Raw genomic sequence first — 20,035 nt, 5'->3', positions numbered from 1 at the left:
AAACAAACGAACAACAGAAACCCCGTCAGAAAATCACGAAGCGCTTCGTCGAGACTCTTTGTTTATTTTGTTGATGTTTTTATTTATTTATTTAATCGCGGTAACGAGAGAGGAAGGTGGGGGGGGGGAACCGCATCCGGTTGCAACAAAACGCGATGTGATTGGCTAATCTTGAGAGACTGTGGGTGGGGGTAAGAATCAAGATCCCCCACCCCCCCCAACTCACGTGACTTCAACGCCGCCATCTTGGGTAGGGATATGTTAACGAATATGCAATGTTTCGATTTAAAGCTTTCGTGACTGCAGGGATTCATTTTCTTGGTTCTTTCGGTAAAGTCACGTAGAAGGGAAATAATAAAATAAAATAAAACATAATTAAATAATTCGCACGACGTTTCGGCCACAACGCAAGCAGCCGTCCTCAGGTAAAGATGACTGAAGACGGCTGCTTGCGTTGTGGCCGAAACGTCGTGAGAATTATTTTATTCTGTTTTATTTTTATTATTTTATTATTTCCCTTCTACGTGACTTTACCGAAAGAACCAAGAAGATGAATCCCTGCAGTCACGAAAGCTTTAAATATAAATATTTTATTATGTTTTATTTTTATTATCTTATTATTTCCCTTCTACGTGACTTTACCGAAAGAACCAAGAAGATGAATCCCTGCAGTCACGAAAGCTTTAAATATAAATATTTATTATGTTTTATTTTTATTATCTTATTATTTCCCTTCTACGTGACTTTACCGAAAGAACCAAGAAGATGAATCCCTGCAGTCACGAAAGCTTTAAATATAAATATTTTATTATGTTTTATTTTTATTATTTTATTATTTCCCTTCTACGTGACTTTACCGAAAGAACCAAGAAGATGAATCCCTGCAGTCACGAAAGCTTTAAATATAAATATTTTATTATGTTTTATTTTTATTATCTTATTATTTCCCTTCTACGCGACTTTACCGAAAGAACCAAGAAGATGAATATCCAATGGTGGGCGGGGGGCGGTTTGACGACGTCATCACAACGCGACGCACGCCTCGCCCTCCCAGACAAGTTTAGTTTTTATCGGGTGGTGACGGGCTTAACGACACAACATTTATATTCTCACGCGATCTAACTCCCCCTCCCTCCCTGCATTACGGACGATATTGGCTCGCCTGTTACGTAATAACACCACCAACTCCTCAATCCTCTCTTTGGAATGTTCACACTTAAATTCTAACTTAGCAATCTTTGAAATACGTAATCAACCAGGCTATGCGTTAATTGTGTGTTGACCGACCCTCTGTGTTGTATTACATTACATTTCGATATTTTACTAGGTTATTTAATTTTAGTGTGTCCTTCTCCTGATTTTCAGGCTTGCTTGCCGTGCCATCGCATTCGCAGCACCACGTTTTGTTGACCACTCATTAATATGCTAATTTTTTCTCTAACCCCCCTCCCTCTCTCTGCGTCCGCCCTCCTCTGTCTATTTAAGGCCACCCCACAGAGACGATCACCTCTCTCTCTGTTACCTGTGTTGCTCTCTCTATGTATCTTGGTGATATCTGTCTGCTAATATGTCCGTCTATGGTTTTCTGGTTAGATTTCATGTCGCTATTCCTCAATCCCCCTTACAAACATGGCGGCCGCACAGACACCCCCCTCTACGTCGCGTTCAAAGTGACGCGCGAGGGGGACGCGGCAGCAGCCCCCCCCCTCATCCCTCGTCGTATGGCTGACCGTGTGGGTGGTGGTGAAAGTCTCGCACTGCGAGCCTCTTGCCGAGCGCTCGGCAGCGTCTAGAGATCAAAGCGGCGGCGGCGGTGGCGGCGGTGGGACGCGCAAGATGAACGTGGCCGAGACGAGCGAAGACTTTGAGAGTCAAGGTGTGAAGGTGGTGGTGGTGGTTGTGGTGGTTGTTGTCGTATTCATTGTTTGGGGCGCCATCCATGCTCGCAAGGCCCCGGAACCAGCAGCAGCATCTCCACCTCGTTGAGCTCGCAGTGGTCGCCACTGCCACCACCATCACCACCACTACCACCGCCACCACCACCACTATCACCACCACTACCACCACCACCGCCACCACTATCACTACCACCACCACCGCCACCACCATCGCCACCACTACCGCGGAGGGTCGGGGGGGTGCGGAGGGTCGGGGGGGGGGCGGAGGGGCGGAGGGTCGGGGGGGCGAAGGGTTCGGGGGGTGGAGGGTGGAGGGTGTTTTAAAGCAGCTGTTTCATTGCCAGAAAGGGCTACAACAATCTTCTTATATTTTGCTCCTGGCAAGGGAGGTCCCGTGATGTGCCTCTGTCGGTTTAAAGTTTGCCATTGTGCGCATGAGTTCAAACGCCTTGCGATCGGCGCTCACGATCTGCCGCGCGATCTTAGAGCCGCATCATCCAGCGGTCAGTTTCAAATTGGCACCAGTGAAGAGTAAATATTAAATATTTAAGGCCACCCCACAAAGACGATCTCCCTCTCTGTGCCTATGTGTTACTCTCTCTACGTGTCTTGGTGATATCTGTCTGCTTGTGTGTCTGTCTATAGTTTTCTGGTTAGATTTTGTGTTGCTATTTCATTTATACCTGATGATGATTGCTTGTGTTGCAATCGAAACGTCGTATGCTATTATTTAATTTATTATTTTCTCTTTAGACGTGACTTTACCGAAAGAACCAAAGAATAATTCCTGCAGTCACGAAAGCTCCAAAATTAAGATTGAACCATCAAAATACACGAGGTTCATCAAGCAGAGCGGTGGCAACGGAGTTAGACGCCAACCTGTGGACACCAACTTGCACGTCGGTCAACACCTGCGTCCGCCCCGTGACCAGAGGTCGCAAACGGGTTTTGATTCCTTACCCGTACCCGGCCGCACCAGGGTCGCAAACGGGTACCCGTACCCTACCCGGCCGGGTATCGGGTAGGGTACGGGTATCGGGTACCCGATTGCGACCTCTGGGATGAAGCCATGTTGCAGGCGCGGGTGGGTTGATTCTAGGAACTTGAATTGTGAGAAGAGACAAGACGTTGGGAAATGAGTGACAAACGGTGACTCACCGGTGACTCACGGCCTACCCGTACCCGTACCCGGCCGCACCAGGGTCGCAAACGCGTACCCATACCCGGCCGGGTACGGGTAGCCGGGTATCGGGTAGGGTACGGGTATCGGGTACCCGGTTGCGACCTCTGCCCGTGACCGACCACCTCGCCAGCGGGCAGTGCGGACACACTTCACGTGGCCTTCAAAGTGCACCGAGCCTGGCACGAGCACCACGTGGTGTGTGACATCCCCGCCGCTCTGTGTCGAATGACGTTTCGTTTTGTTTGCTGCTGCTGCTGCTGTCATTTCCAGAGGTGTCCAAGGACATGGTGGTGGTGGAGGTGGCTGGGAGCGACATCCACATCTGCGGCACGTGCCGGCATCAGTTTCACAGCCTGGAGGCGTTCATCACTCACAAGCAAGAGAACCAATGTCCCCTCCACACCGAGAGCAACATCTACATCAGTAAGGGTGGGGAGGGGGGGGGGCTCCCTGGGTAGAGAGAGGGGTCGGACAATTCCTACGTTCTAGATTTGAAGCTTTCGTGGCTGCAAGGATTCATATTGTTGGGTTTTTTCGGTAAAGTCACGTGGGTAAAAAATTAAAATTTATAAAAGTAAAATCAAAATAAAATAAAAATCGCGCGTGCTTCAGCCGCACCGAACCTCACATTAATAATATTCAGGGCCTACCTTGGCTCCTCCCACCCTCAACCAGTATATATACAAGGACTGTTCTCTTGGAATTTCTCTTTACTTGATGCAGCTATCGTGCTGTGACGGTTCCACCTGAAGACGGAGGCTTGTGTTGCCTCCGAAACGTCGTGATTTTTATTTTATATTTATTTTACTTTTATTAATTTTAATTTTTTACCTACGTGACTTTACCGAAAAAAACCCAACAATATGAATCCTTGCAGTCACGAAAGCTTCAAATCTAGAATTTATAACTTGGACAAACACAGGCGCTTATTTTTCTTGCGCGTCTGGGGCTCGTGTAAAACAGTCGCCTGTAAAAGCTTTCTCGAGATAATACTGGATGACAGCGAGCGCGGGAATGAACTTAATTCGAGAGCGAACAAAGCGCGCGAAATGGGGTTGAAGTGAGAATGTTATTCTAAAACCATCCCACGATGCTACCGTGCTGCGTGTACACAGCACTTACGTTTATACTGGTAGGAACCTCCTAGTTACACCAGCCCACAGGGGATTATTGTGTCCGTCGTGCAGGGAGGGGCTGGGTGGGGAGGGAGGGGCTGGTCAGGGAGGGTGGGGAGGGGCTGGGTGGGGAGGGGCTGGGTGGGGGATGGGGCTCGGTGGGGGGGTGGGAGGGGTGGGGCTGGGTGGGGAGGGGCTGGGTGGGGAGGGGCTGGGTGGAGAGGGTGGGGCTGGGTGGAGGGTGGGAGGGGTGGGGCTGGATGGGGAGGGAGGGGCTGGTTGGGGAGGGTGGGGAGGGGCTGGGTGGGGGATGGGGCTCGGTGGGGGGGTGGGAGGGGTGGGGCTGGGTGGGGAGGGGCTGGGTGGGGAGGGGCTGGGTGGAGAGGGTGGGGCTGGGTGGGGAGGGTAGGGGGTGGGGCTGGGTGGGGAGGGGCTGGTCACCCCGTGGTGCCCTTATAAAACTCAACGTTTAACCTACTCACGCCGGCTTGTGCCCGCCCTCACAGTCGGCCATATTTGCGGAATACACCACGCCGCCGTTGACCCTGCAGGCCATTGACCGAGCAACCCAACGTTCCTACCAGCTCCCTCCGCAGGAATGTGTTTTCGCCGCTGGCTCCGTCTTCCAGCGGAGCTGCAAACCCCTCGGCCCGCAGTTGGGAGCCTCTCGCGCGACTCTAGAACAGAGAAACATTTTTCGTTGCGTCCGCGAGGTTGACCTGCACTTTGCAAGTGTCCGATGGCTTGATCCCAGTCTGAGTGGCATCCAGAGGTTGGAGTCAAACCCGTATATTTATGATGATGGTGATGGTGCTCGTGATTATGGTGGTCGTGATGATGATGTTTATGATGATGAAGGGGAGAGTTAATGGGAATGTGTTCTCGTCTGATAGATGCAAACTGTATAGCCTTTGTTATCACATGGTGCCATCTGGCGATGAACATTGAAGCCTACAATTCATCAGAAAACTCAAAGGATGTTCACTTCTTAACTTAGACTCTTGAAGATAGAACGTATGTTCATCAGTCGAGGCCCGAGCGAGAGAGACGAGAGAGCGAGACGGGGATGAAGCGGGAGAGTGAGAGACGTGGACAGAGAGGCAGGGGAGAGCAAACCCCAGTCCCAGGCCTCAAACTCGGAGCGACTGGCAGCTTTCCCAGGACCTCGGTGTTTCTGACACATGGCCAATGATGTGCCTTCCGACATACACCCAGCGCTTCGCATTTGTTGCCTCATTTGATGTCGGTGTGGCCGTTATACAACTTTTTGAGATGCAGCAACCATACCTGGAGCTCCAATCCAGGCCCTCATTTACTGGCCGTTAGGAGCTGACTAAAATAGAGAGATATTGAGACACCCAGACCCTGGGCTCGTTACATCGGAACCTCCGATTCGCCGGCTGAGTTGTTGGTCCTGCTTGGCCATCATCGTGAGCATCGTTAGAGCTTCATGATGATGGGCGCCACGGTGATGAGACGTTAACTACCTCGCCTGGTGTGCAGGAGGTCGTGGGCTCGATCCCGACCCTGACGCCTGCTGCTGTGTATTTGGAGTTTGCGTGTCTCTCTCTCTCATGGTCATCACGGTGGCTAGGAGATGTTAACTACCTCGCCTGGTCTACAGGAGGTCGTGGGTTCGATCCTGACCATGAAGCCTGCGTGTCTCTCTCCCCGTGATCCCGTCGATTTTTTCTCCGGGACCTCTGGTTTTTCCCTCCACATTTATAAATATGCGTTTAGTGTATTTGGCTGCTGGAAATTTCCACATGACAAGCCACTTCGTTGAGCTCATCATTTCTGATAGCCAGGTCCCGTTTCCGAAAAATATCTTTTGAGCTAAGTGGGCCTTACTTGGTAAAGTAAAACATTGTTCAGTCGCTTTTAGTTTCGAAAACATTCACACCCAAGGAACTCGGCGCTTCTGACACGTCCATTACGGAGCCCCTGAGAGAACGAGAGCCAGCCATGCACCTCGACCCAGGGATCAAACCCAGCACCTCATCGCTCCCCTTTGACCCCCCCAGATTTTAAACCAAAGTTAACGCAGCTGCTGCGTCCGCGTGCACACGAACCGGAGGCGTCCAACTTCATCGCGCGCGTGTGCGTCTTACTCCCCAGCAGAGGTCGCAAACGGGTTTTGATTCCTTACCCGTACCCGTACCCGGCCGCACCAGGGTCGCAAACGGGTACCCGGCCATAACCGTAGCCAGCCGGGTATCGGGTAGGGTACTGGTATGGGTACCCGATTGCGACCTCTGGGATGAAGCCATGTTGCAGGCGCGGGTGGGTTGATTCTAGGAACTTGAATTGTGAGAAGAGACAAGACGTTGGGAAATGAGTGACAAACGGTGACTCACCAGTGACTCACGGCCTACCCGTACCCGGCCGCACCAGGGTCGCAAACGGGTACCCGTACCCGTACCCGGTCGGGTACGGGTAGCCGGGTATCGGGTAGGGTACGGGTATCGGGTACCCGGTTGCGACCTCTGCTCCCCGGGAGCATGGTATAATCTGGCGAACGCGTTCATGAATATCATTGTGACGTTTCGTTTTTTTTTTTGTTACTTTATTTATTTTTTCTTCCCCCAGCTCCTGCGAACGTGAACCCGCCGTCCACGGAGTGCGTCTTCGACGCCGCTTCGATGATCAGCCCCGAGGCAAGCATGAGTCCTTCTCCCGTCCACAGCCTGGAGGTCGTGAACTCCAGCCCCAAAATGAAGGCCGAGGCTACTGCTGCCGTTGCTGCTGCTGTGACTGCTGCCGCTGCTGCTGCTGCGACTGCTGCCGCTGCTGTCGGAGCAGCGGGGAAGGTGAAAGTAACCAAAGAGAAGAGATACGAGTGCAAATTCCAAGGTGCGTTGATGTTGTTGTCGTTGAGGCTGTGTTGATAACTTTTGGAGACCGTCAGCTCGCTACAGCTGAGGTCACCACGGTGGCTAGGAGATGTTAACTACCTCGCCTGGTATGCAGGAGGTCGTGGGTTCGATCCCGACCCTGACGCCTGCTGCTGTGTATTTGGAGTTTGCGTGTCTCTCTCTCATCATCATCACGGTGGCTAGGAGATGTTAACTACCTCGCCTGGTGTGCAGGAGGTCGAGGGTTCGATCCCGACCCTGACGCCTGCTGCTGTGTATTTGGAGTTTGCGTCTCTCTCTCTCTCTCCCCGTGGTCGCGTGAATTTTTCTCCGGCTCCTCCGGTTTTTCCCTCCGCATTTTTGGCTACTGTAGATTTCGACATTAAAAGCCAATTATTTGTGCCTTCATTTGTGGCCGAGTCACTTCTGAAAAACGAGTTATACAGCTCAGTGGACCGGACCTCTGACCTCTGGGCAGTCCCCACCACCTTCTGAGAGAAGCGTTACAGAGCGGTGTTTTCACTCGCCACAAACCACAGGTGGGTGTGTGGAGCTGCAGGATAATGGTCAGCTGAGTTTCGGATTTGCCTTTGCGCAAGTGCATTGCCCTCCTGAAAAGTGGCGCGTCAATCGAATTAATGAATGAGTACATGAATAAGCATGACAGGGCATAAGTAAAATACGTTGTGCAAAATGTAAAATCTCACTTGGACTATCAAATAAGCCCGCAGTCATTCCATGGCGGGCCAAATAACGGAGGGTACGCCACCACCGAACTGTATCGTACCGCTCAGCCGCGCCGCTCAAGAAAGTAATTAATCTTCTTGGTTCTTTCGGTAAAGTCACGTAAAAGGGAAATAATAAAAATAAAACATAATAAAATACAATTCTCACGACGTTTCGGCCACAACGCAAGCAGCCGTCCTCAGGTGAAGAACAGGTCTGTCGGAAAGACAGCGTCTGAATGAACACCACCAAGCTTGGCAGCGTATATTTAAGCTGGGTTGGAGGGGGAAGAGCGCCTTGACAAAGGAATTTGCATATCAAGAGGAATTTAGCATATTTATGGGAAATGCAGATATGGGATTAGTCACTACTTGTGAAATGCGTTGGAGGTGGGGGGGGGGTTTCAAAGTCATATTATGCCCGTGCATTATGCAGTATGCAGAATTAGCAACCCGAGTCTCTGTAGTTAATCATTGACGGCTCAGAAACTGGCTTATAACGAGGCGGATTTCTCTGTAACGGTGCGCGTTTGCCGTTATAACGGGCGCGGCCCGCAGAAAGTGTTCCCGAATGCAGCGAAAACGCGTCATGTGAACTCCGCGCGTTAAGCGAGGACTTCCAGTAGTGGACACCGATTTAACGATGAAGGTGTTACCGATGATGCACGCGTGCGTGCGTGTGTTTGTGTGTGTGCAGGATGTAATTTTAAAACCGCTCACACGAAGGACATCACAAGACACATCCGCACGCACACTGGTGAGTCACAGCCGCATTCAAACCTCCCCTCTCTACCCACTCTGGCCCCCCCCCCCACTACCCCCCCCCCCCACTACCCCCCCCACACCCACCCACCACTGTGTTGATTTTGCATTGGGCCCCGTGAGCTCGCGATTCTTTCCGAGATCAAAAGTGAGCAGCTCCCTTGCGAGCGGGAATCCAACCCGAGTCTCTGGCTGGTTTGTAGCGCAGCGCACGAACCAGCGCACCACCTTCAGCATCTACACACACAGAGATACAAAAGACAAAGATCCCCCGTGTAGCCTTAACAGACTGTAGGGGCAAGTGCTGTTAGCGAGCAGCAGCTATGAAGGCCGGCACGGCACACGAGGGGGTGGGTGGCCAGCACCACGCCCGGCCGCCTTTGTCTCCCCAGTGGCGATGGTTACACACCGCACCAGGTACTCATTTGAGGCTGAGTCGACCTAGGGCAGGACCGGTTCAGATCATCGTCACCGGTGTTGGCCCGCCGGGTTCGTAGCGCGGCGTAGCGCTAACCACTGCACTGTCATCCCTCGCACACACACACGTGCACACATACACACGTGCACGCACACGCACACATACGCACACGCACACACACACATATACCCACACACACGCACACACACACGCACACACACACACACATATACCCACCCACACGCACACGCACACACACACATATACCCACCCACACACGCACACACACACACACACCCGCAACAGGGGAGAAGCCGTTTGAGTGCGGCGTCTGCGGCAAGGCGTTCTCGCGGCGGGACAAGCTGCAGCTGCACGCTCGCGCTCACACGGGCCGCCGCCCCTACCAGTGCATGGACTGCGACTACTCCTCGTCCGACGGCAGCAGCATGCGCAAGCACCTGCGCACGCACACCGGGGAGAGGCCCTTCCACTGCCAGATCTGCCCCTACGCCAGCCGCAACGCCAGCCAGCTCGTCGTGCACCTGCGCTCACACACAGGTGGGGGGGGGGTGGGGGGGGAGTAGGCGGGGGTGGGGGGGGGTGGGGGGGGGAGTGGGGGTGGGGGGGGGGTGCGGGGAAAGGATGGGGGGGGTGCGGGGGGGGGGTGGGGGGGGGGAGCGGGGAAAGGATGGGGGGGGGGGCGGGGGGGGTGCGGGGGGGGGGGTGGGGGGGGGAGCGGGGGGGGAGCCATCGTCTCGTTCGAGGCCTATTCCACCTAGTGGAGGCCTAGGGCCAGCTTAGGAGAGAGCCACGCTTGAGTCGTAGGGAATGTCCTGCTGCTGCTGCTGTTGCTGTTGCTGCTGTTGCTGCTGCCGCTGCTGCCGCCGCCGCAGCCGCTGCTGCTGCTGCTGCCATTTCTCTGTCGGGTTTCTTTCTCTCTTTCTCCGGTTCCTTCCATTTCTTTCCCACAAATGTTGCTGTTGTTGTCGATCCTGCTACAATAGGGGCGTCCAAACAGTGCCCGGTTTACCGTCTCGTCGCTGGCTGCGTCGTCATCGTCGTCGTCTTCGTCTTCTACTAAGTGCAACCTTCTTTCTTGCTGCCCCCGCCGGTCACCCTTTGTACCCCGGGGGAGGACAATCGTTGAGCGTCGATTCGTCTCTGCGCGACATTTTCTCACGCTTCTCTCGCGTCTCCGCGGCTCTTCACGCTCCGATTTCTGCCCGCCTCACTTTGGCACCGTTTCCCCGCCAGTTTGGTCATCCCGGGCCGCGAAACCCCCTCTGCGAAATGACCATCACCAGGTACCCGATACCCGTACCCTACCCGATACCCGGCTACCCTGGTGCGGCCGGGTACGGGTAGGCCGTGAGTCACTGGTGAGTCACCTGTGATTGTCACTCATTTCCCAACGTCTTGTCTCTTCTCACAATTCAAGTTCCTAGAATCAACCCACCCGCGCCTGCAACATGGCTTCATCCCAGAGGTCGCAATCGGGTACCCGTACCCTACCCGATACCCGGCCGGGTACGGGTAGCCGGGTATCGGGTAGGGTACGGGTACGGGTACCCGTTTGCGACCCTGGTGCGGCCGGGTACGGGTAAGGAATCAAAACCCGTTTGCGACCTCTGTCACCCGGTCAAGCCAAACAAAGATAGGGATCCCCCGTGTAGCCTCTAACAGACTGTAGGGGCAAGTGCCGTTAGCGAGCAGCACCTACGAAGGCTACCGGCCCTGTGGCACACGAGGGAGTGGGTGGCCAACACCACGCCCGGCCGTTTAATGCACACTGCTACACCAGGTGCTCGTTTGAGGCCGAGTCGACCTAGGGGAGGCCCAGGACCGGTTTGGATAATCGACGCCGGTGTTGGCCGTGAGCGGTAATCGAACTCGACCACACACGTGTACACACACACACACGTGTACACACACACACACGTGTACACACACACACACGTGTACACACACACACACGTGTACAACAACCGCCACCACGACGCTTGTGCCAGGCTATGTGCACCTTGAGGCCACGTGAAGTGTCGAACGCCCGCTGGCAGGAGGTCACGGGGCAGACCCAGCAGGTGCCACGGGTCGACTGACCGAGATGACCGAGATGACTGGCTGATGCACCACCTGTGCCCCCTACTGTACCAACTTGCTGTGCTTTAGCCACCCGGCGCTCCGCTCGTTGTTGTGAGCGTCGCTCCTCCGCCCTCCGTTGTTGTTGGAGGGCGACTGCCTCCAACTGCCCAGTAGCGTGGGTGGTGATGGAGATGCAGCACCAACAACTAAAATTTCACCTCCTGCACACCAGGCGAGGTAGTTAACATCTCCTAGCCACCGTGATGATGATGAGAGAGAGAGACACGCAAACTCCAAATATACAGCAGCAGCGGGAATCGAACCCGGGTGGCCGGGTTAAGTAGCGCAGGGTAGCGCTAACCGCTGCACCACCGCTCCTCGCTCTACACAACACTCAGACGCACGCGTATGGCCACCAGTAATAATCACAATGTACTTTTATATTTCAACATAATAATTATGTCACGGTAATATATTGTTATTATTATTATTATTCCCTACCTGTTCCTGACTACTTGCGCTAACCGCTACACACACACACACACTCGAATATCACCCACCGTACGTGCGTCTCGCCCCCCTCCCCTTCCCCGTATAGGCGACTCGCCCTTCCACTGCCAGTTGTGCAGCGCCAAGTTCAAGATCAACTCGGACCTCAAGCGGCACATGCGCGTACACTCGGGCGAGAAGCCCTACAAGTGCGAGCACTGCGACTACCGCAGCTCCATGAAGGCCAACGTGAAGTCGCACGAGCGTTCGCGTCACCGCCTCGAGCAGCAGCAGCAGCAGGAGGGGAAGCCGGCGCCGGCTCCGGCACCGTCGCCGGCCGCGGTGGCGGCCCCGGTGACGACGGCCCCTCCTCTACGCTGCGACTACCACGGCTGCGACTTTGCGTGCGAGGGCCGCACGGCCATGCGGGCGCACGCCCGCGCTCACGGCATCGCCGCCTCGCCGCGGCACCGGCGCTCGGGGCGGCGCTCGGAGGAGCGGGGAAGCCCTGCGCGGACTCCCTCGAAGCAGCAGCAGCAGCAGCAGCAGCGGCGGCCGCACGGCTGCGAGGCGTGCGGCGCGGCGTTCGTGCGCGCCGACTCGCTGCGCTCGCACCGGCGGCAGCACGAGGAGGTGGCGCGCACCGTGCAGAGCGCGGCGCTCGCCGTGCTGCAGCTGGGCGGGGGCATGGAGCAGCGGGAGCAGCAGCAGGAGCAGCAGCAGCAGCAGCTGGCGCTGGGCGACGGTGACGTGGTGGACGAGGCAGGCGTGGGGGCGATGGCCGTGGCCGAGGAGGAGGTGCTGCAGATCGTCATCTCGGGCTCGCCGGTGCCGCCCAGCGACGAGATTGTGAGGGCCGCCATGCGGATGGCGCACGGCGGCGACTGCGCCGGCGAGGTCGTCGTCGGCGCCGACGGCCAGGACGAGGCGGCGGTGGCGGGTGTCGCAATCGAGCGCCGTGCGTCTGCTGCACGAGATGGGCCTGCTCGCGTCGGCGGCCGGGGGGAGCGCCGCCGCTGCCCCGGCCGCCACGGCGGAGGAGGAGGAGGTGGATGAGGAGGCGCCGTCGGTGCGTCTCGCGTCTGGAGAAGTCGTCCGCGTCGACCACCACGACGGCGGCGAGGCGGCGGCGCAGGAGCGGCGGCGCTGGCGGCAGCAGGTGGAGGTGTCTTCGCACGGACACTTCGTGGTGAGGGCCGCCACCCCCACGCTGAGCATCGTCCGCTTCGGGCCCGTGGAAGACGTCGCGGTCGCGGCTCACCTGCAGCAGCTGCAGCAGCAGCAGCAGGAGCAGCAGCTGCAGCAGCTGCAGCAGCAGCAGCAGCAGGAGCAGCAGCTGCAACTGCTGCAGGAGCAGCAGCAGCTGCAGCAGCAGGAGCAGGAAGCGGCGGCGGCGGAGCTGGCGGAAGCGGCGGGGGGCGGAGGGCACCGCTGGCGGGCTGATTCTGCAGACGCTGCCCATAATCGTCGCGGCTTCCCAGAGTGCAGCGGTGCAAGCGGCCGATGCGACGGAGCCCGATTCGTAGCAGCTGTCAGGAAGGGCGGCTGTCAGGATTTGCTGTCAGGAGGAGCGGCTGTAACGAGCAGCTGTCAGGAGGGGCGGCGGGGCGGCTCGTGGGTTACGGGTTTACGTCGCGCAAACGAACCCGCCCGGCATTTTTATTTTCTGAATTTTTTTTTCGTTTCTATTGTTCATCTACGTTTATATATTTTTTCCCTCCGCCTCCGGCCGCGCTGCGGTTTGCGCCGGCGACGGAGACGGTCGCGGGTCGTCGCGGGGACGGACGGACGGCTCCGTACGGAACCCAATTTGGCGGCGCCGGTGCAGAGAGCGCCGGACCCGGCCAACGGAGTTCGATTCCCGCCAACGGCAGTGGCGAGTCTCTGCCTTGAGCCTTCCCGAGGTCGACTCAACCGAGCACCCGGTGCGGTGTGGAGTAAACATCGCCTGCCGGGGAGACGAAGGGCGCGGTGCTGGCCACCCACCCCCTCGTGTGCCGTGCCGGCCTTCAGAAGCGCCGCTGCTCACTTAACAGTCTGTTACAGGCTACACGGGTGGTCTGTGTCTTCATGTGAATGCGTGCGTTTGATTTTCAAAGCGGAGCGCATCTGGCGGTGAGAGCCTACGGCCGAGCACGCCAATCTCTACCCGCCTCCGAGCGAGGGAAGGGCACGAGGTGGGAGTGTGTGTGGGGGTGGGGGCGAGCGTATCGGCCACTGAACAGCACGGAGGGTTCGTCCGTCACAGCTGTGCGCTTGAAACTCGACGCTCGGCGATTCCCGGCAAGTGGCTCGCTCGCGTTGAGCGGTCGACTTCGTGCACGGCGCGTCGCGTTAGTTGAAGCTCTCTCGCACCGCCGTACGTAGCCGGACGCGCTCGTGGGGAGGGTGCGTGGGAAGGGCAAAAACTAAACGAAAAGCAGTTCTCAAGAAATGTGTCTCTGTGTGAGTCTATGGGTCTCTGTGTGAGGCTATGGGTCTCTGTGTGGTGAGTCTATGGGTCTCTGTGAGTCTATGGGTCTCTGTGTGGTGAGTCTATGGGTCTCTGTGTGGTGCGTCTATGGGTCTCTGTGTGGTGAGTTTATGGGTCTCTGTGTGGTGAGTCTATGGGTCTCTGTGTGAGTCTATGGGTCTGTGTGGTGAGTCTATGGGTCTCTGTGTGGTGAGTCTATGGGTCTCTGTGTGGTGAGTCTGTGGCTCTCTGTGTGGTGAGTCTATGGCTCTGTGTGGTGAGTGGCTCTCTGTGTGGTGAGTCTGTGAGTCTCTGTGTGGCGAGTCTATGGCTCTCTGTGTGGTGAGTCTATGGGTCTCTGTGTGGTGAGTCTATGGGTCTCTGTGTGGTGAGTCTATGGCTCTCTGTGTGGTGAGTCTATGGGTCTCTGTGTGGTGAGTCTATGGCTCTCTGTGTGGTGAGTCTATGGCTCTCTGTGTGGTGAGTCTATGGGTCTCTGTGTGGTGAGTCTATGGGTCTCTGTGTGGTGAGTCTATGGGTCTCTGTGTGGTGAGTCTATGGCTCTCTGTGTGGTGAGTCTATGGCTCTCTGTGTGGCGAGTCTATGGCTCTCTGTGTGGTGAGTCTATGGGTCTCTGTGTGGTGAGTCTATGGGTCTCTGTGTGGTGAGTCTGTGGCTCTCTGTGTGGTGAGTCTATGGGTCTCTGTGTGGTGAGTCTATGGGTCTCTGTGTGGTGAGTCTATGGCTCTCTGTGTGGCGAGTCTATGGCTCTCTGTGTGGTGAGTCTATGGGTCTCTGTGTGGTGAGTCTATGGGTCTCTGTGTGGTGAGTCTATGGGTCTCTGTGTGGTGAGTCTATGGGTCTCTGTGGGGTGAGTCTATGGCTCTCTGTGTGGTGAGTCTATGGGTCTCTGTGTGGTGAGTCTGTGTATGAAGCGAGCACATTTTTATTTCACAAGTTTGTCCGACGTTTCGCTGGAGAGTGCGTCATCAGGTGTTGCTGCTGCTGCTGATGATGATGATGTGGGATGCAATAACTCCGGCAAAACGTCGAGCAAGGCGATTCCTATGAAGGGGAACCAGGAGCACCACGTGGCATGTAGAATGCACGCAGCTGAATGGATGTACGCCGGACTTTTTTCGCACCGTACGTAGCCAACTGTGACAATCGGAGGTGCGTGTGTGGTGAGCGGAGGAGTGTGAATTGTCTGCTGCAGCGCATTTACAATCACCCAGCCAACTCGGACACCCACTCCACTAACCCCACCCACCCCACCCACCTTACCCATCTTACCCACTCCACCCACCTCATCCACCTCACCTACCTCAACCACCTCACCCACTCAGCACCCACTCCACTAACCCCACCCACCCCACCCACCTCACCCATCTTACCCACTCCACCCACCTCACCCATCTTACCCCACCCACCCACCTCACCCCACCCCACCCCACCCACCTCACCCACCCCACCCCACCCACCCACCTCACCCCACCCCACCCCACCCCACCCACCTCACCCACCCCACCCCACCCACCCCACCCACCTCACCCACCCCACCCCACCCACCCCACCCACCTCACCCACCCCACCCACTCAGCACCCACTCCACTAACCCCACCCCACCCAACCAACCCAGCCACCCCATCCAGCCACCCACGCAACACCCACTCCACCCACCTCACCCATCTCACCCCACCCACCTCACCCCACCCACCCCACCCACTCCACCCACCTCACCCACCTCACCCACCCACCCCACCCACTTAGCACCCACCCACCCACTCCACCCACCCACTCTACCCACCCCCCTCACCTCACCCCACCCACCCCACCCATTCCACCCACCTCACTAAACTCCACCCCACCCACCCCATCCCACCCACCCCACCCACCCCACCCATTCCACCCACCTCACTAAACTCCACCCGACCCAACCCAGCTTGTGCAAATATTAATTATTTGTCGGCGTTGGCAGCAACCCGCAGAACAATTAGATGACACTGGCGCTGGCCAAATATTCCAGTGCTTGAGAAGTTGCCAGCGATCGATTCAATTGGAATCGCAGCAGCAGCAGCAACCCCCCCCCCCCTTACTACACGACAAAAACACTTGGCAGAGACCCTCCTGAAAAAGTGTGTTGAGATTCGGTGCGAGGCTTTCCTGCGTAAAATAATTGCGAATAATTGCATTTATTATCTTGATGCTGTTGTTGTAACCAGGTGAGAACACGAGACCAGAATGAGTCGCGTTTGCCGGAGTTGACCCGGGGCTACACAAATTGCGATGTCACGAAAAGCAATAAAACGATGAATGAAGCGAATGCAAGAAAACAAATGCTGAGCAAAAGTAACCAAAAAAGATAGATCGCGTTGCAAAAAAAAAAAATACTGCATCAAAATAACTCGATATAAATGTTCCTATATTTAAAGTTATGGGAACTCATCTTCTTGGTTCTTTCGGTAAAGTCACGTAGAAGGGAAATAATAAAATAATACAAATAAAACAATAAAATACAATTCTCACGACGTTTTGGCCACAACGCAAGCAGCCGTCCTCAGGTGAAGAACAGGTCTGTCGTGAGAATTATTTTATTGTGTTATTTTTATTATTTTATTATTTCCCTTCTACGTGACTTTACCGAAAGAACCGAGAAGATGAATCCCTGCAGTCACTAAAGCTTTAAATATAATTATTTTATTATGTTTTATTTTTATTATTTTATTATTTCCCTTCTACGTGACTTTACCGAAAGAACCGAGAAGATGAATCCCTGCAGTCACTAAAGCTTTAAAAATAATTATTTTATTATGTTTTATTTTTATCATTTCCCTTCTACGTGACTTTACCGAAAGAACCAAGAAGATGAATCCCTGCAGTCACGAAAGCTTCAAATCGAAATTTATGGGAACTAATTTCATTATCCCCCCCCCCCCCATGTTGCCCCCCCACGCTTGGGGGGGGGGGGTGGGAGGGGGTGGACTCTATTAGTGACGAACGAATCAGCGATGGACGAGTAGCGGTGGGGTGAGGCTGAGTGGTGAGTCACCTCGTATCGAGGCGACGACGCTGGACTTTGAGGTCCCCTCCGATGGGGGAGCCGCTGACACAATCGCAGTGACCCCTCCATGGCCACCAGAGGCCGCTCTTCCCCCCCTCCTCCTCGACCGCGTGGCCGCCACGTGGTGATGGCGGCGACATCTGCAGAACGTGGTTCTTCACGTTCTGCAGATGTAGATGCCACAACCGCCATCTATTGTGCAACGGTTGAACTTACGACTCTGTTCGAACGGCAGAGGTCGCAAACGGGTTTTAATTCCTTACCCGCGTGCCCGTACCCGGCCGCACCAGGGTCGCAAACGGGTACCCGTACCCGCCCGTACCCTACCCGTACCCGGCTGTTGCAGGCGCGAGTGGGTTGATTCTAGGAACTTGAATTGTGAGAAGAGACAAGACGTTGGGAAATGAGCGACAAACAGTTACTCACCAGTGACTCACGGCCTACCCGTACTCGTACCCGGCCGCACCAGGGTCGCAAACGGGTACCCGTACCCGGCCGTATTTTATCGACCCCAGAGGGTGGGATGATGGGCGTCTACTGCTGTACCACCTGACCATGACGCCTGGAAACCTGGAAAATGAATTTATTTAGAACTGCTTTTTGTGTGTTTCGTTTGTCTCTCCCACACACACACACCTCTCATGAGCACGCTTGGCTACGTACAGTGCGAAAGAAGTTAACCGTACGCGTACATAAATCACGAAGAGCCGAAACCCAGTCTCCATCAAAGATGATTTATTGCAACACTTTCAACGTTGTGTTGCAAAATAACGTGTTGTTTCATCAATGGTTTTTACAAACCAACTGGTATTTTATATTGTTAATGAAAGTCAGTATTCGTTCACGTGGACTAAAACATTTGTATTTAGAGAGAGAGAGAGAGACAGACAGAACGGAGTTCTGATTATATTTGGCTTTACCCACGATAATGTATGTGTACGTGGCATTGCGTTGTGCATTGAACGGGGATACCTTATCGTTGATATGGAGAGCTCTTGCCAATAACCTCCTGTAAACCGAGTAGCATTTGTTGAACAAGCATGACAGCTGATGAGACCCAAAAAGTCTGAACGAATTCAGACTTTGCTTGTTCTTAGGTTTTTTCGGTAAAGTCACGTAGGTAAAAAATCAAAATTAATAAAAGTAAAATAAAATAAAAATCACGACGTTTCGGAGGCAACACAAGCTTCCGTCTTCAGGTGGAACCGTCACAGCACGATAGCTGCTTCAAGTGAGAGAGATTCCAAAAAAACCAGTATATATACAAGGACTGTTTTATTGGAATTTCTCTTACTTGATACAGCAGTCTTGCTGTGACGGTTCCACCTGAAGACGGAAGCTTGTGTTGCCTCCGAAACGTCGTGATTTTTATTTTATTTTTATTTTACGTTTATTAATTTTGATTTTTTACCTACGTGACTTTACCGAAAAAACCTAAGAATATGAATACTTGCAGTCACGAAAGCTTCAAATCTAGACTTTGCTTGCTCAAACAAATTCCGCTGGATAATATTGCTCTGCAAAGCGGATGGGCCAATGGATTAAAACATCAATACAATTATTTGTGCATTGTACTTCCTTTCTGTGTGTACTGTTCCAATTACTATCTTGCTTCAGTCAACCAAAGTTGGTTCTGTGCTCAGCGGTGCGAAAGAAGTTCAACATACTAGACTGATACAGAGATCCATAGACTCACACAGAGATCCATAGACTCACACAGAGACCCATAGACTCACACAGAGACCCATAGACTCACACAGAGACCCAGAGACTCACACAGAGACCCATAGATTCACCCAACAACACAGACTCACACAGAGACCCATATACTCACACAGAGACCCATAGACTCACACAGAGACCAATAGACTCAGAGACCCATAGACTCACACAGAGACCCATAGACTCACACAGAGACCCATAGACTCACACAGAGACCCATATACTCACACAGAGACCCATAGACTCACACAGAGACCAATAGACTCAGAGACCCATAGACTCACACAGAGACCCATAGACTCACACAGAGACCCATAGACTCGCACAGAGACCAATAGACTCACACAGAGACTAATAGACTCACACAGAGACCAATAGACTCACACAGAGACCCATAGACTCACACAGAGACCCGTAAACTCACATAGAGACCCATAGACTCACACAGAGACCCATAGACTCAGAGACCCATGGACTCGCACAGAGACCCATAGACTCACACAGAGACCCAGAGACACACACAGAGACCCATAAACTCACTAAGACCCATAGACTCACACAGAGACCCATAGACTCACACAGAGACCCATAGACTCACACTGAGACCCATAGACTCACACAGAGACCAATTTCTTTAGAACTGCTTGTTGTGTTTAGTTTGTTGTCCCCTCCCGCACCTCCGATTAGCACGCTTTGCTACGTACGACGCGAAAGAAGTTCAACAACAAACATACATGCAACCTCAATGGGCGCTCGCCTGGTTAAATCATCTCAATGGGCTGTCATCTGGTTGAACACATTCCTGCGGAGGGAGCTGGTAGGAACGTTGGGTTGCTCGGTCAATGGCCAGGGTCAATGGCGGCGTGGTGTGTTCCGCAAATACGCCCGAGTGTGAGGGCGGGCACAAGCCGGCGTGAGTAGGTTAAACGTTGAGTTTTACTGGTAGGAACGAAGTGGACCAGACCACCAATAGATTAATGTGTCCGTCCGTCCGTCCGCGTTTGTCCGTCCGTCCGTCCGCGTTTGTCCGTCCGTCCGTCCGTGTATCAACATCGCCCCCTACTGCAAACACTTGGCATGACCCTGTCCGACAAGATGGCCGCCCGCTCCCCCTGCGATCTGTGAATTAAACAAGATGGCCGTCGCTTCCGGCGCATCACGGCAAAACTTTAAACTTCGCTTCAAAATTACTTTACTGAAACGCAGCACGTTTATTTAAAAAAATACTTTACTGAAACGCAGCACGTTTTTTTTAACACAGAGACAAGAAACA

General features: G+C 54.2%; 1 protein-coding gene across 1 annotated transcript; it reads left to right on the top strand.

The window, feature by feature from the left end:
- The first annotated feature begins 1,687 nt into the window (after window positions 1-1,687).
- On the top strand, window positions 1,688-13,961 carry LOC144736893 (uncharacterized). The gene is made up of 6 exons (XM_078619558.1): window positions 1,688-1,876; window positions 3,352-3,504; window positions 6,786-7,049; window positions 8,474-8,533; window positions 9,263-9,514; window positions 11,637-13,961. The coding sequence occupies exons 1-6, from the start codon at window positions 1,837-1,839 to the stop codon at window positions 12,581-12,583; spliced, it is 1,716 nt and encodes a 571-aa protein (XP_078475684.1). The 5' UTR covers window positions 1,688-1,836; the 3' UTR covers window positions 12,584-13,961.
- Window positions 13,962-20,035: the final 6,074 nt, after the last annotated feature.

The sequence above is a fragment of the Lampetra planeri genome, chromosome 63 (genome assembly GCF_965212315.1).
Source record: "Lampetra planeri chromosome 63, kcLamPlan1.2.h2, whole genome shotgun sequence".
NCBI classification, from domain to species: Eukaryota; Metazoa; Chordata; class Hyperoartia; order Petromyzontiformes; family Petromyzontidae; genus Lampetra; species Lampetra planeri.
The sequence above is the reverse complement of the archived record's forward strand: the minus strand, read 5'-3'. Positions and strand labels throughout refer to the sequence as shown.